The sequence below is a fragment of the Lacerta agilis genome, chromosome Z (assembly GCF_009819535.1).
Source record: "Lacerta agilis isolate rLacAgi1 chromosome Z, rLacAgi1.pri, whole genome shotgun sequence".
NCBI lineage: Eukaryota > Metazoa > Chordata > Lepidosauria > Squamata > Lacertidae > Lacerta > Lacerta agilis.
In genome coordinates, this window is record NC_046331.1 from 4,594,966 (window position 1) to 4,612,690 (window position 17,725).

Consider the following 17,725-nt stretch of genomic DNA (forward strand, 5'->3'; position numbering starts at 1 on the left):
CTCATTCTCAATTTTTCGATGGCTTTTGATACTGTTGACCACAGTATGCTCCTTCTGGAGCATCTCAGGGAGGTGGGGGTTGGGATCACTTTGCTTCTTCTTCCAGTCCCAGGGTGATTTGCAGCAAGCAGTTATAGGAGACTGCTGTTCAGCACCAGGGGAATTCTGTGATGTCCTACAAGGCTTTTCATTTAGAGAAAAGGTGGGTTAGAGGTGACATGCTAGAAGTTTTTTTTTTTTTTTTAATTATGCATGGTATGCAGAAAGTGGGCAGAGAAAAGCTTTTCTGCTTCTCTTATCACACTGGAGCAGTGAAGCTGAATTCTGAAAGATTCAGGACAGGCAGGAAAAAAAAATACTTCATCACTCAGAGCATAGTTAAACTATGGAACTCCCTCCTGCAGGAGATAGCGGTAGCCAGCAACTCAAATGGCTTTAAAAGAGATTAGATGGATTCATGGACGAGAAGGCTATTGATTGATGGCTGCTAGCCAAAATGGCTATGCTGTGCCGCTTTGCTGAGAGATACTGATACTTCTGAATACCAGTTGCTACAAACCACAGAAGAGGAAAGGGCCCTTGTGCTCAAGTCCTGCTTGTTGACTTCCCACAGGCATCTATCTGTGTGGTCATTTTGGGAACAATATGCTTCACTAGGTGACCTGATCAAGCAGGTTGTTCTTAGGTTCTTAAGTGGTTTGTCTCACTCCAGCCAACTCATCCTGTGCATATCTACTCAGAAGTAAACTCTGTTGACTTAGTACCAGGTAAACATGTCTAACAAGGCTGGGGAACCTTGCTTAGACTGAGGGCCATATTCACATATGTGCAGCCTTTTGAGGAGCCCTCACGCTGCTGTTGGCAAGGGCCAGATGCAAAAACAAGCAGAACAATGAATCTGACTCTTAACTTTGAACATGAAGTTATATTCCAGCCGTGCAAAACCCAGAGGTTTCTTCACACATAGAAACACCCCTCTCCATTCATGCAAGCAAGAGTCACTATTGCAGCACAAGGGCATATTCCAGCCATGCAAAAGCAGTCAAGGGTGTAGCCTGTGGGAAGCAGGTGTGGCCCGTGGAGAGTCCTGAGGGGTAAACAGAGAGGCCCGAGGTTCCCCATCCCTATTGTTTAGACTGTTGCTTCAGGCTTCAATTCAGTTCACACTTGCCTGAGATTAAACTGCATTGAACACAGTGGCACTTTTCTGAACAAACAAGCAGATGATCTGACTGCGTGCCTTGAATTTACATGAGGGAGGGACTAGGGTTTGCTTCTCCATTTCACCTCCTACAACTAGCCAATTTTCTTTCCTTTTCCTTTTTTTTTCCTTTTTATCTCCCTGGAAATTCCAAATAACACAGACCTTTTGACGGTGAAATATATTTTTAATTTTGTTCAGGCGCGATGGTGAATTATTCACCTTGGCTTGTTCGTGCTCCTGATTTTATGACACAACACTTTAAAATATGCACAGGCTTGTAACGAGAGCTGGCGATGGACAGCGGAGCTAAGCGTTCCATCAGCCCCCAGCACAGAGAGCATGGGGAGGGAGAGCCGCCAGGGAAAGGCGCAAGAGGAATGAAAGATTCGTCTTGATGGCAGTAAAGAGGAGGATGAGGCAAAGGGACCCTCTGGGGAGCATGCATTGTTTATGAGCAAAAGTATTTTCCTATTTGGAGACTTCACACACACACACACACACACACACACACACTTCCCCAATTCAGCCAGAATATTCATACAACCTATCATCTCTTGACATTAGATAGCTCCTCTTTCTCATTGGAATAATGCAGACAACGTACTTACCCACAAAGAGCTTGAAAACCACAACACTGGAAGGCATTTCAGTGCCAGCTTCTTAGTGCTGATGGGTACTAATGAAGCCCTAAGTGTGCACATTATTCTTTCTTTCTCAAGTCATAAGACTTGTGCCATCCTTTGTTAGGGTGTACATGGGGAGTTGGGTGGTTGAGTGCTCCTTTGTGCCTCATTGCCCTCCTTGGTGTACGGACCATTGTGCTATGCTTGTGCTGTGCTCAGACCAGGGAGATCCAGGTTCAAGTCCCCGCTTGGGTGGGGAGCTCACTGGTTCACCTTGAACCAATCACTACCACTCAGCCTAACCTACTTCCTAGGGTCGTTCTGAGGATAAAATGGGGGTTGAGCCATGTATGCCATCTTAGATGAAAGGTTGGATATAATGTGATGAATAAAGAAACTCTTGAAAATTGAAAACCATTTGCTCATGATAAAGGTTCACACCTAGCATGTTCCCTGACCTATTGGCTTTCTATGTACAGAGTGGGGTTTTGTTTTGTTTTTTGGTGGTGGGGGCAGGGAGGGGTGTTGTTTGGGATGTTGGAATATACTCAGTGAGTAATTATTTTTTATAAACACTTTATAGGCCCAACATATTATTACTGTTCATCATGTCAAAGAGAAGGGCAGACTTTGAACACTTTTACCCAACATGAAACTTTTCTGTGTGGATTCTTTTTCTTTTTGTATGTGTGGAGGGGTGAGGGCGGGGGGGTGGATTTGGAAGAGCATAGTATCATAGAAATTCTCCCCTGCATGCAACCACATGCTGTATGATGCAACCGCACTTGGGAAACTAAATGCACTTTTTTTTCACCACTCCTGAAAAGGGATATTGTACAATAAGAAAAGGAATACAATAGAGCAATATATCAAATGGTTGGAACAACTCTCTTATGAATAAATGTTATGACATTTGGGGCATTTTAGCTCAGAAGAAAGGGCGATTAAGGCGGGGAGACATGTGTATAAAAATGAAGGCGGGGGAAACTGGTGTATAAAGTTTGCATGGGGTAGGGAAAGTGGATAGGCGTAGAGGATTTTCTCCCTTTCACATAATGCTAGAGACAAAGTCATCCAATGAAGTGGAACAGTAAGAGAACAAGACAGGTAAACGGAAGTACTTCTTCACACAACTTATAGCAAATCCCATAGTACAGTTTTAAAGGAGGATTAAACAAATTCACAAATTCAATGGCTACTAGCAATGATGACCATACAGTGTCTCCATGTTTCTGAGTACGGCTGCTGAGAATTACAAGAGGGTGGCAACCATCGTGCTTGTGTCCTGCTTGTGGGGCTTCCTAAAGACATCTGGCTGTCCACTGTGGGAACAGAGTGCTGGGCTAGATAGGATGTGGTGGGGAACAGGGGCCAAATACAGACCTCTAAGCCCTTCTGTCTGTCCCTTGGGGCTTCCCCAGTCCACACACCCCTTTTCCTAGGCCACACTGGCCGCCAGCCCTGCTTTGTAGCCTCCTTGAACATTTCCCCCTGCCTGTGTTCTTGCTTGTCGTGGTGGGGTGGTGGGGAGGAGAGAACTAGCCAAATGTAGGTGCATTATTTGTTCCACCTACTTTTGTCTATGGCCCCACCCACCACTGTCAGGAAGCTTGCCCAGGAGGAAATGTGGGCCTTGGGCTGAAAACAGTCCCTGCACCTGAGACAGGCCTTAGGTCTGACCCAACAGAGATCTTCTAGTGTTCTTAAATGCTACTGAAAAGACAGCCCCCTCAGAGATACAAACTAAGCCTCTAAGCTCTACAGTGAGCAGTCTCTCAATGTTTTGCTGCCTTTGCATCAAAATGGTGTCCACAGTTGCGACCAAAACAGTGACATTCAGGTGGAAGAAGAAGAGTTTGGATTTGATATCCCACTTTATCACTACCCTAAGCAGTCTCCAAGCGGCTAACATTCTCCTTTCCCTTCCTCCCCCACAACAAACACTCTGTGAGGTGAGTGGGGCTGAGAGACTTCAAAGAAGTGTGACTAGCCCAAGGTCACCCAGCAGCTGCATGTAGAGGAGTGGAGACATGAACCCGGTTCCTCAGATTATGAGTCTACCGCTCTTAACCACTATCCTCCGACTAGTGGAAATACCAAGATTTGCAAAAGTACAAATGTAGGAACATAAGAAGCAGCCTCATGAGTCATACCATTGGTGCATCTAGCTTGGTATTGTCTACACTGACTGACAGAGGCTCTCTAAGATTTCAGGCCAGCCCTTCCTAGAGATGCTGGGGCTTTACCACTGAGCTCAACCTGCGGGTGAGTTTTAGCTCAGATCTAATTTTCCACACTGAGGATCACTGAGAACCTGCAGATCAACACACCATTGCCTATGACTGACATCTCATCCCTCTGAAAATCATCAGTGAAATAGCTTGCCCTAAACTGGTTTCTGAAGCAGCGAGTCATTTGTCTATCTTGATAACCAGTTAAAATTGGGGTGGGGAGGCAAAATGCAAAAGTGATACACTTTCAAGAGCACTTTTGCCCATTCTGATATGCTTCAGACATCCTGGTCTTCTGGTGGGGCTCAAACCTAATCAGAAAATCAAGGAATGTAGAAATGTGCACAGCCATGGTCTTATCCTCCGTTGCCAACTGCTTAACACCTGAGTTGTGGAAACACCCAGATTCCATTCCCTGATGTAGACTGAATTAGAGCTTATGTTAATTGTGTGGATGCAATTAATGTGCTTTTTTCTTTCCTTGTACAGATAGTGGCTGAGGGGAAGCCTGAGCAACCACGGGACCATGGATGTGTGTGTGTAGAGGGTCATTTTTCAGCCAAAATAAGACTCCCTTAGTAGCTTAGAAGAATCAGTAATAATATGGACGCAGCATTTAGGCTCATGCTCTAAAATATATGACAGAAAAGGAAGGGGAGATTGAGAGGGATAAGGAAAAACAACCACACTAAGGTCTCTTCCAGCCTGTTGCTATTTTCAAGTGGGATTTAATCACAAATCCAAGTTGCACAATTATAGGCGATTGGGAGGTCTTGTGCAACAACCACACTTTTCTGAAAGATTAGACTTCTGGGGATAAGGAGAGCAGCTGGAAAATGCACTGAGAAGTGTGGGACAACACGTGCTTTGATGCAACATCATCCAACCTCCCTGTATACAGATAAGAAAGAAAAGTAATTAAATCGCCAACACCATCTAATCTCCTTGAATGGATGAAAGTTCAATAAACAGGACATCTGGAAGCATCTTAAAACACTGGTTCTTAATTGCAGAAGTCTTCTAATTGTTCTTTAAGTTCCATGGTCATGGCAAATAGCACCTCTCTGAGGCTGCTACTTGCACATCAAGGGAACCTCCCCATTGGCAGCAACAAAGGCTTCCCAGAAGCGGAAAGTGTGCAACAAGATTAGGGGGGTCTCATTTGTTGCAGAATGTCTCGCCCTCCCAGCCTAATTCCGATCTGTCCTGGTGCCAATCCCTTTGTCCCAGTGCCAGTAAAAGGCCCTGTCCTCTTTTTGTTTCTGTAAAAAAGAAGAAGTAGAAGGAAAGAGAGAATGTGCTAGGCAATTCCTTGGAATGCATCTGCTTGAGGATGGAGTGGGCAGAGCTGAGAGCTAATTTTCAGGGAATGCCCTGAAGGGAAGATGACTTTGAACACTGCGTCTGCTTAATAAATGAGAAATTAGGACTTAATAATGCAGAAAAAATCTATTAACCCTTCTTGATTACTGTTGCTGGCTCTTTCCAGGAGGTGATGTGTTGCTCTTCTCCTCCCTTCCTCGAACATATCCACCCATGCTTTTTGGCAGGTGAAAATGGGCATGCTCCACAATTGTAACACCACTTCTTTCATCCCAGTGACTGCTACTCAATATCAGCTCTGTGCATGTCTCCCCCCCCCACCCCCAATTCGATTTGGGAACTGATTTGGTGCTTCAGAGCAGCCTTGACCTGGGATGGTTTCGGGGTACACTTGACATCAGAACTACACATCAGCAAATAGGCGTGCATATGTATAACTTAAGTTTGGGGGAAAATTCTCTCTCTCTCTCTCTGTGTGTGTGTGTATTGCCAAGACAACGCTCCTAGCCCTAATTGTGCTATTGTTCTGCAGACACTGTGTTAATGTTGTCAAGCACTGTCAGGAAACCCCCCTCACCACGGCAGGTCGCATCCCGGGATCGTTTGCAGTACAGGGAACCACCCCCTTTGTTCACCAGTTCGTCATCCCCCTCCTCAGGAGGAAGCGACCGTTCCTCCAGTGGGGAGGGGGAGTTAGAGGCAGGAAGTCAGTGCAGGGGCTGTGAAGAGATCGCAGAGCCTGAGCACCAAGGGGGAAGCGGGGAACAGGGACAGTTTCCCGCGCCCTGAGTTCGCAGGCAGGAAAGACGTGGAAGGGGGAGGCGGGGGTTCAGGATCCCGCGGCTCTTTCGCTGGACAAAGAACCGGAAGGGTTCATTCCCGGACTCTGCGGAGGAATGAGATGGACGTTTGAACTTTTGCTCCACTGTAAATATATGCTCAATAAAGAACTTAGTTTTTAGAAGTTCTGCGTTCGGCTGATTTCTCATGAGCAACCACTGAACGTCCTTACAAGCACATATAAGTACTAGAAGCCTTTACTTTTTAAATAGAAGCAGAGATCCTCCATGTGTCCTTCGTCAGGTTTCACAAAATCTCATGCACTTTCCACATCACCCTAGATTCTTCCTAGTGTTCGAAATGATGCTTTCATTGCTTATGGTTTAACACAACATCGATGAAGGGAATGTAAAATGGCAGATTTGCACTGAGGTGTGAAGCTTTCCTTATGGTTCTTTTTCATACTTTGGGTGTCAGTGACGTGGTAACACTTTTACACCTTCTCCTGATCATCACCTGAGTCTTCTCCTTCTCACCAACCTCTTCCTCCTCCTTCCTCCTCCTTTCTTATTCCTCCTCCTCCCCCTCCCTCCCCCTCCTCTTCCTCTTTCTCTTCCTCTTCCTCGCATTCATGCTTTCTTCTTTTCCCTGCTAGGAGAGGAGGCTTTGACCATGTACATGGATAAAAGCCGACTCGATCGAAAGTCGGGCAATGCCTCCCAAAGTGTCGAGTCTCTTCACCAGCTCGCCTCCTCCTATTTCTTGGACCGGGATGGAACTATGAGGCGCCTTCATGAGATCCAGATCTCTACCGGAGCAATCAAGGTATGGCTTTGGTTGCATGTGTTCACTGAGCCTAAGGAAACTGGATTTAAAGAGAGTGGGGGTACTGATGTTGTGATGGAAAGAGACAGCACCACAGCATTTAGGAGGCATTTTGTTGCAGGTAAGGATCGGGGAGAATTTTGATTCAGTTTGCCTTTAAAGGTGAGTCTACTTAATTTGCTCTTCCTCATACGATAAATGATTTGAAACACATACATCCTTTGAAATTCTTTCTTCTCTTAAATTTTGTGATGCACTTCCCTAACTAAATAATGTGCGCAAAAAAATGTATTAACTAGAAGAAAGTGTGCATATACATTATAATTTGAATGTAAGGAGAAATGTGCATTATTTTTATTAATTAAATTTATATACCACCCTTCATCCAAAGATCACAGGGCAGTTCACTGTATAGAAACACAAAATATATAAAACAACCACCACAGCAGCAACAAACCAAAATTCCCCCCCCAAAAAAAAATATTTTAAAAGCCATAGATTATTTAATTAGCCAAAGGCCTGGGAGAAGTGGAATATTACATAACTTTAGATGCCAATTGAGCCCCCCTAGGGGCAGCATTCCACAAAGAGGAAGCCACCACAGAAAAGGCTTGTTTTCATGTTGTCACCCTCTGGACCTCTCATGAAGGAGGCATTGAGATTAAGAAGGGCTTTAGATAATGTGCAGGGTCCACGTCAGTTCATGTTATATCGCTGATGAAATGTCATGAGGACTTTTCATCTACAGTGGTCCTTCGAACACTGAATCCGAATTTTTCGACTTACGAACGAAAAAAGTGGCCGCATGCCAACAAATTTTTCGACATCTGAATGGAAATCCGTTGGCATTTTAGATGCGGTTTATTCGACGTATGAATTTTAGATGCGGTTTCCTCGACTTACGAATTTTTCCTTTTAAAACTGCTTCAATGCATTCCTATGGGGAAATCGCTTTTTCGACTTACGAACTTTTCGACCTACGAATGTGCTTTCGGAACGGATTAAATTCGTAAGTCGAGGGACCACTGTATAAAGAATTGGGAACTGGTTCAGAAATGTGAATAGCTGAACCTGAGATTGGAAAAACGAGAAATTGAGGGAAAGGGTTTATTGTGCACAATAAACAAAGAGGCAGTGTTGACCAATGAAAGTGTTAGGAGGAGGAGGGTGGAAGATGACTACTGCTTTGGACTTAAGGTGTTGTTGTTGTTGCTGCTGCTGCTGCTGCTGGTGTATTTGTTCCAGATGCTGTTCTTCCAAAGTGTTGCTGTGCAGCATCAGTCCAAAATATTTGGAAGGAGTAGGTAGCAGTCTTGAGAAGCTCCGCCACCACCACAGGCAAGGCAAAAATAAAAATAAGGAAAAAAGGAATTGTTGCCTCTATCACCACCAATTAAAACACAACACCCATTTTCTTTTCTTTCTCTTTTTAAAGCTCTTTGCTTCCTCCCAAAAATCAGCCCCTGCAGACACAGGTGCCCAAACCCACAAAAGGTTGTGTGTGTGTGTGTGTGTGTGTGTGTGTGTGTGTGTGTGTGTGCTGTATATATAAATCATTTTATTAAATTTTCCACTTTGACAATCCAATCCATTCACATTAAATATTCCAAATTATACATATACCTATCGAATAGTCCAAATATTCTGCCAAATTATAATTTTTTGGGGACTTCCCGTGCTTCAAGTTCGTAGGGCTCTGATCAACGTCAAACTTCTGCTGCATTCCATGATCATTTCTGATGGTTCCTCTAATTCTTTCTGATATTATCCTTCATTCTTTCTTTCGCAGCCTCTGAGTTGTTCCCACAAGCGAGATAAAACAAACAAAGATATGTTTCTGTGTGGATTTAATGTCTATGATTCCCTTCCATAAGTTTGCAGTGTCTCCTCACATGCTGGTGTTTCTGTCGAATCAATCCAAAAGTCTTCGCTGCTGGCAGCTGCCATCTTCACACAGTTCCGATGAAATCCAATCTAAGCGTCTGCTCAGTAATTTTCCCAAACCAGTTGCATCAAACATCAAACTTTAGCCTTTCCAGGGGAGATTTACCAAATCAAATTGAAAGTGCAAATATAATGACACATTAAAGGCTCACCTCCCCCTATGACTATTTATAATTCTGCAGCCCAGTCTTGACTTCCAAAATGGCGGATTTCCCAATTAAAAGTGCGACACTGCTCACAAAGTCCAGGAAACTGCCCAAGGTTTTTAACCCACAAAAGTTAAGCCAACAATTTTCTTCTAAGAAGGAAACAAAGCCTTATGAGGAATGGTTGAGGAGTTGGGTATGTATAGCCTGGAGGAGAGGAGATTGAGAGGGGATATGATATCATCTTCAAATATCTGAAGGGCTGTCACATTGAAGATGGTGTAGGCTTGTTTTCTCTTGCTCCAGAGGGTACGACTCAGACCAATGTATTCAAATGATAAGAAAGGCAATTCTAACTATACATTAGGAAGAACTTGCTGACAGTAAGAGCTGCTCAGCAGTGGAATGGACTATCTCAGAAAATGATGGGCTCTTATTTATTGGAGGTTTTGAAACAGAGGTTGGATGGCCATCTGCCAGGAATCCAGCTCTGATTACTGCATTTCAGGGGGTTGGACTAGATGGCACTTGGGGATCCCTGCCACACTTTTAGCCTTTTAAAAATGTGCTGGTAATGCATACCCTTGAGTACCCCCAGAAGAAGAAGGAAAAAAAACACTGGCTGTTGCCCATAGGGTATGGAAGAGCAGAAGGCAGGAAGGCCAACAGCTGGTGGAACCAGAGTCACTGATAGACAGAGCCAACTAATTCAACTTTTGTCCCCATCCTCTTTCTTGCTGAGTTCTACAAGGGATCTAGGAGGACAAGGAGGTGCCACCCACGCCTCTGGTTTGGTTGTAAGCAGGCAGGCAGGCGTGCACTAGCTTGGCAGTGCCCTATCTGCCCTAATGAACCAGCCCCTGCAATTTCCAAGTATGTCAAGTTCAGCTCTGGTCAACACCTCACAAAACCCAACCAGGCAAATCACCACAGAAGCTGCTGGAGCAATAGGAGGTGGAGAGGCGCATCTTTGCAGAGCGAGAGAGAGAGAGAGAGAGAGGAGCTCACACAATGTAACTTGTTTCTGTCCAGCCTTTTATGCTGCACAATTTAGCTTGGAAGTCTTTTCACAGGCTCTCAGGTGTATCAGCAACAAGAGCTGACAATAGGACTGGACAATACTTTCTGAGATACAGGTGGTCAGGGATGCAGAACAAGGCACGGGAGAGTAGCAGCAGAGGGGCACTGACAAAGGAAGCAGAAATGGGCCTTCAGACAAAGACCTTTTCAATCTGTGAAAGCAATCTACTGATACTGGATGAATGGAGCAGGGGGAGGGGGGAAGAAGTCACATTTCCCAAGCAAAGGACTAATTAAGCTATTACAGGCTGCAATCCCCCCCCCCCAGAAAAAACCCCAACACTGGAAGTTACTTTGCAGTTTTATTGCATTTATACCCTACCTTTTCTCCAAGAAGTTCAAGATGGTGCACATGGTTCTCTACCTTCTCATTTATTCCCCACAACAAGCCTGTAAGCATCCCAACCCACACCCAGACCAACCCACACCTGGGCCAACAAGGACAACTGACTCGGTTTTAATTCTTTGTTGGCAAAGCACTCGGTTACATTGTCTCCCAACATGCAAGTGCTGCCTAGGCAAACTTTGAGGGTTCCTCCTCAACAGCTGTTCTCACTACTCTCATCACTTTAAGCTCCTCCTCAAGTGTTGAAGCAATGGGGAAGAGGAATTCCCCACGGGGATTCTGGAAACATGACCCCCTCGTGGAGAAATTCATGGTGTGGAGAAAGTGGACAGGGGAAAAAAAGTTTTCCTCCCTCCCATATAACATGAGCTGGATGAATTTTGTGACATTTAGGACTCTTAAACGAAAGAACTTCACAGAAGGCAGAGTTAAATTGTGGTACTCTCTCCTACACGTGGCAGTGATGGCCACCAACCTTGGAAGGCTTTAAAAGAAGATAAGGCAAATTCTTGGAGTAAAAAAGACTATTGATGGCTACTAGCCACCATGGCAAGGTTCTCCCTTCACCATTGGATGCATAAATACCTCTGAATACCAGTTTCTTAGAATCACAAATGCGGAGACAACTCTTGCCCTCAAGTAATGCATGAGGACTTCCATTAGGTATGCATTTGGCCACCACCATGAGAACAGAGTGGTAGGCCATATGGGCCTTTTGTTTTGATCCAACAGGCTCTACTTACATTCCATTCCCTAGTCTTTACATACTGTTGGCAAAGGAAATGATTTTGCTTTCTTTCTTTTTAAAATCTCTGCTGCTTTAGGTAACCGAAACACGGACAGGCCCATTGGGCTGTAACAGTTACGACAATCTGGACTCTGTGAGTTCTGTCCTTCTGCAAAGCGCTGAGAGCAAACTCCACTTACAAGGTAAGGGGAGAAAGGAGTTGGGCTTACTGGCGTCAGTTGCTCTCATCTCCATTCCTTTCCATTCCCTCTCTGGGATGTTCCATCACCTTTTCCTGATGTTTTGTAGCATTGAACGAAAATTCCCCGCCCTGAATTCACTGCCCTGTTCACATGGAGTAAAAGGGTAATTTCAGTGATATTTTTGCAGGTATTCACCACATTTTTCAGGGGACACTTGGCAGGTGGAAAAGCTGTGTTTTTATGTTTCTTTTTTAAAACTTTGACTGCATATACCCTATACATTTAAATTAGCCAAGGGTGCTGGGAATTGTGGCTTTGAGTGGTAAACTATAGTTCCCATGACTCGGGTGTGTGCATTTCAAATGTATGGTGTTTATGCAACCTTTGTTTTACTTCTCTCCCCCCCCCCCGACACCGGCCCTCAGAAAAATACTACTTCATCATACACCCTACTCACACATTCTGTGAACCCAAATAATCTGAACTAGGAACCTTTAAGACCAACCATATCCAGTTTTTCCTTCTCTTTCTTTGCTGATGCATGTTTCTGGTCCTTTTACTTGTGATAATATAAGGAAAGCTGTGGATAGAATCACTCTCCTCAGCTGTCAATGAATGCAAAGGCAGTGGGACAACTGACACCTGACATGATCTTACTTTGAAATGTTTGGTTTAGGGTGCAATCCAAACTATCTTTGTGCTGGGCTTGGGTGGTGCTGGTGGATTGGGCCGAGGTGCCCTTCCGTCCAGTTCTGCTGACCTCTGTCTTTGAAATGATGCCACCATCAAATAAATTATTATTATTATTATTATTATTATTATTATTATTATTATTATTATTATTATTATTATGTTGGCTGGGGATGATGGGAGCTGGAGCCCAACAACATATAGAGCAGGCATGTCCAACAGGTGGATCATGATCTACTGGTAGATCATTGGACATCTGTGGTAGATCACTGGTAGATCAGTGGCTCCCCCCAAAGAAGCTAAAAAACTTTGGCTCCCCTAAAAAAAAAACCTCAACATCTTTGCCCCCCACCCCTAAAATGACCCGACCCACCAAAAACAGGGCTTTCCTTCCTGCCAGTTTTTAATTCTGTGAGTAGATCACAGTCTCTTGGAAGTTGGCCACCCCTGATATAGAGGATACTATGTGGGCTACCCTAAGTGTGGACTGATCTAGATAGATCCTACCCTTGCTAGCAGTTTCCTATGTCCCTACAGCTGTGCTAGATTGACCAACGGGATGTCATTCTGGTTTTGATGGTCCTTTCTCCTCCTTGCCTCCTCCTTATAGACTCTTGCAACTCAGGACAGTAAGTGGTATCTTGGAGACGTTGCTATTTCCCCTAAACTGTCCTTCAAGCCACAACAAATTACTGATTTGTGACAGTGGTTTGTGCTTGGCTGCTAATCAGATCAGAGGAGACAAAGTCACGATCCATTACCTGTGGCCCTGTAAATAATGCTTAATGAGCTCTTGCAAAGCAGCTGCAGAAGAAAGTCAAAGATCTTAGATAATTATTCTGAGAGCCACCTTCTCGATTGTGGTGGGGGAGAGAGAGAGAAGAGGAGGGTAAGGCTAAAGCGTAGTTTTAAAGGTCACAGATATATTGTAAGGCACCCATCTTATTCTCCCGACTAAGTAACCTCTGCTAGTCTTGCGTCTTGCTCATACAAAGCTATCTGATAACTGAGTTACACCACTGGCCCATCTTGACTGCCGACAATGACATTCTGAAACCTTTTTCAGTCCTGATGCCTTAACGTGGAGTTCGACATGGGATCTTTGTCATGTTAAGCACACTCTTCGCCCCTCACTCCCAACATTGTCTTCTATTGTCTTTGCACAGCACTGGATTATCTGTGCAATTTGCTTCTTCAAGATGTAGTGATGTCTACCAATGTTGTTGTTGTTGTTGTTGATGATGATTTCAACAACTGATATACTACTTAATCATAGTCATCTCCAAGAGGATTCAACAAATTCATGGACGATAAGGCTATCAGTTGCTACTAGCCATGGTGGTTTATGTTCTCCCTCCACTGTTGGAGGCAGGATGCCTCTGAGTAACAGTTCCTGAGAAACACAAATGAGGGAGGGGGGTTGTTGCACTTGGGTTCTGTTTGTATGCTTCCGGGAGGAATCTGTTTGGCCGTTATCATAAAAGAAAGTTGGAGTAGATGGGCCTTTATTCTGACCCAGTAGAGGCCTTCTTCTTATGCTCCCTTTCTGTTCTGTGTTGCAGTGGCTCCTTGGTGATCTCTGGCAATGGCCTTTCCCAACCCATCTCTGCTCCCAACATCCTTAGCTGGAGATACTAGCCCTCCCACTTTTGAATGCAAGGAGGGAGATTAGATCCTTGGACAATTCTCTTAACTCTAAAACTTCCCACCTTGCTCATCAAGGAAAAGGATTGTAGATTAGTCATATTTGTGATATCTTAGTTTTCTATGTGCAGGTAGGTTACAAACTAAGGGAAAATTCAAATGAAGGTGAAGACCAAAGGCTAATTTCATGTAGGAAGAAACTGTGTTACCCCCCCCCCCCCCCGGATGTTGTTAGACTACAGTTTCACTCATCCCAACCATTAGATGGGTCTTAGCTGGGTCTGGCTGGAGTTGCTGTCCACTAGCATCTGAAATCATAACTGTAGTAGCTGCAATCATGGCAGTTAGCCATAGCAAGTATGTTAAGAGTAAAGAGAGGATGAATGATAGTATGGATGACTACAGCAGCAACCCACTCAGCCCTTGTTTGGATTACACTGTGAATCAAGACTGCCAGTTTGGATTCTTTTTGTTATTACTAAAGAGCAGTGTGGTTGTATGATACCATCAATTGGGTTGTCAGGTTTCAGGGTTAGATCTGAAGGCTTGACCTTCTCTGGGTCTCAGTGGGGAACAGTTTAGATATCATGGTGATTTCCCATTCTTCACACCCTCCAGTCCATCCAGAGACACCAAACTCACAGCTTAAATTCCTTGCAAAATTGGGTTGAAGCAATGGCACTTGCTGGAAGGGCAGTGTTCTGTCCCGAGGAGCAGAGTCACCTCTTTTAGGGTAAAGTCAAGATAGATTAGGCAGGATTACAAAACGCCCCAAACCCTGGCCTTTCAGGACCCTGAACAAATCACTGACACATGCTGGCTAGGAACTCGCCGAAGGACAGTTATCTCAGCACCACTCTTAGGCCTTATAAAGGTTAGTTGGTCTGGACCTGATGTTAACCCTGTTCTTGTTGTTTCTCAAAGGGTCATTGCCTGATTCTGTAGCAGCTGGCTCTGATAGCTGAGGTCTGGGTTGTTAAAATGCTTTCTGGATTGTAGGATTTTGCCAAAGCTTTGCCCTCTAGCCTAGAAGCTCCTGGTGTGTGTGTGGGGGGGGGCAGACAATGGCTCCCTGCATGATTGATCCTTTCCCTCTGAGTCTTCTTTGAGCCTGGGTGGGTGGGATTGAGACCAGCGTGCATGGCACACAGGTGCCACTATTGTTGTTATTTAGCTGTTTAGTCGTGTTCAACTCTTCGTGACCCCCTGGACCAGAGCACGCCTGGCACTCCTGTCTTCCACTGCCTCCCGCAGTTTGGTCAGACTCGTGTTAGTAGCTTTGAGAACACTGTCCAACCATCTCGTCCTCTGTGGTCCCCTTCTCCTTGTGCCCTCCATCTTTCCCAACATCAGGGTCTTTCCCAGGGAGTCTTCTCTTCTCATGAGGTGGCCAAAGTATTGGAGCCTCAGCTTCAGGATCTGTCCTTCCAGTGAGCACTCATGCCTGATTTCCTTCAGAATGGGTAGGTTTGATCTTCTTGCAGTCCATGGGACTCTCAAGAGTCTCCCCTAGCACCATAATTCAAAAGCATCAATTCTTCAGCGATCAGCCTTCTTGATGGTCCAGCTCTCACTTCCATACATCACTATAGCTTTAACTATACGGACCTTTGTTGGCAAGGTGATGTCTCTGCTTTTTAAGATGCTGTCTAGGTTTGTCATTGCTTTTCTCCCAAGAAGCAGGTGTCTTTTAATTTCATGACCGCTGTCACCATCTGCAGTGATCATGGATCCCAAAAAGTAAAATCTCTCACTGCCTCCATTTCTTCCCCTTCTATTTGCCAGGAGGTGATGGGACCAGTGGCCATGGTCTTAGTTTTTGTTTTTTTTTGTTTTTTGATGTTGAGCTTCAGACCATATTTTGCAATCTCCTCTTTCACCCTCATTTAGAGGTTATTTAATACCCCCTATTACTCCTTCCTGACACAACCAAGATCCTAATCTATCCTAATCTACTAGGTCCCAGACCCTGCCCCCATGACTCAAAGTCTCAGCTGAATCTGTGGGGAACATTTGGAATAATAGAAACTCTTTGGGCATTCTATAGTATATTACAGGTTTCATTGATTATTATTATTATTATTATTCACCAGCTTGAGGTCTGCTTCTTCCTTTATGCTCCTGTTGCATAATGCCAAATGCTATGAACAAGTGTTACACTCAGAGATTTTGTCCATGTTTTAAAGGCATGTGTTGTTCTTGTACAATATGCATTAATTTTATTACATTTCTATCCCACCATTCCTCCAAGGAAATCAGGGTTGCACACATGGTTCTCCCACTCCCCATTTTATTCTTTGTGACAATCCTGTGAGTTAGGTTAGACTGAGAGATGGTGACTGGTTTGAGGTCACCCAGGGAGCTTCATGGCTAAGTGCAGATTTGAACCCTGGTCTTCCAAGTCTTAGTCCAGAACTCTAACCATTGCACCATAGTGTCTTCAATCAGCCCTAACTCCCATCAGCCCCAGCCAGCATGACAAATGGTCAGTGATGATGTGAGTCCAGTGACACTGGGTGGATAGCATGCTAGGTAACCCTGTTGAGGTGCCTTTCTAAGCTAACTTGCCTTGTGCTGTTTTGCTGATGCTGAATCTATAAGTACTCAAAATGTGGGAGGGGTGAGTAGGGAAGAAGGGAGAAGGGGGGGAGAGAGAAGAGATGGAAGCTACTTAAGGTTTATAACTCCCAGCTCAATTCAGTAGGATCTGCAGGTGCTAGACGTGTCCTTTTCTTGCAAGGAAAAAAGGAAAAAAGATCGTGACCTGAATCTGCTGCCACTTCCCTCCCCTTTCCTGCTGTGTCCCATATATCATTCCTATTGACTGCAGTGCTATGTTTATCCTCCCTGACAGCTGCCACTGCTCCCCTCTTGCTTGAAAATTGGGTCAGACAAAACTGGGTGATTCACTGCCATTGGGCAAGAAGTCCTAATCTGGACAGGCAGCCCAGAAGAGAGTGGCCTGTTTTCTATGAATCATTATGACCAATATGAACAAGCGGGTCCTGCAACAAAATGTTGCAGCATTTTCTCACCTCCTTACCAGAGTGCTTCTGTTCAGGGTTCCAGCCAGCTAGCCACAGATTCTCCAGTCTGAAGATCTCTTTGTTGTTGCCTGTAACTTCTTCAAACACTGCAGTTAAACCAACTGTGATGATACCTCCCTCCTGTTCTTTGGTGCCCACATTCCTGGTGGCACTCATCACCAGAGCTTGCTATCGGAGAGATCATCGTTATCTGCATCTGGCTCTCTGTCTGAAGAGCTCATAGAGCCATCCCATTTTTATCCTCATAACAACCCTGTAAGGTAGGCTTGTGTGAGAAAGTATCACCCCTGGAGCAGTGGTGGCTGGTGTTGCTTGGAACTGGTAGGGTTAGAATTCCTACCTGCTGAATTCTACAAGGGGCAACACTGAGACTAAGGAAGAGAAGGCTGTCAGTCAGAGCATCCCTCCTACACAGGTTGTTGGAAGGCAGTCGGGCAGTCGAGGGGGGAGCGCTGGCTGAGGGCAGACTGAGATTGATAGGGCAGAGCCCCATTTGCCATACGGCCCAGCCTTGCAGTCAGGATTTGAACCTCAGCCTTTCTTATCCTCGCTACGTAGCATTTCTGTTCTATTCTACCTACCTCTGCCACATACACTGCTGAGCATCTGTCGGATTCTGTAGCCACTAGTAAGACTTAGTCCAGAATTATTTTTGCATTGGAATGAGTACTGTATAAAGCATTTTATTTACGTATTTATTTTAAAATTGTGCTCCTTTCATCCTTTTTAACCTCCTTCTTCACTGGCTATTTGTGTCCTGGCTGCACTTACAGTAGCCTATTCCTACTGGGTGCCGTTTCTGCTCAGTTTTTACCTACTTTTGACCTCTTCTTCTTTTCATCTCCCCCCCCCCCGAGATGCTAGATTGAGGGGGTGAACTATTGCCCTCACTCTGATTTGGCTTCAGGCAGC

At 44.8% G+C, this 17,725-nt stretch overlaps 1 protein-coding gene across 1 annotated transcript in view; it reads left to right on the forward strand.

Annotated features, from left to right (window-relative positions):
- Positions 1-17,725, forward strand: part of BRINP1 (BMP/retinoic acid inducible neural specific 1) — a 112,372-nt gene that overhangs the window by 75,834 nt on the left and 18,813 nt on the right. Inside the window, exons 4-5 of the mRNA XM_033137237.1 lie at positions 6,817-6,986; positions 11,327-11,432. Of these exons, the coding sequence (XP_032993128.1) occupies positions 6,817-6,986; positions 11,327-11,432 (276 nt within the window). The remainder of the gene's footprint in view (positions 1-6,816; positions 6,987-11,326; positions 11,433-17,725) is intronic.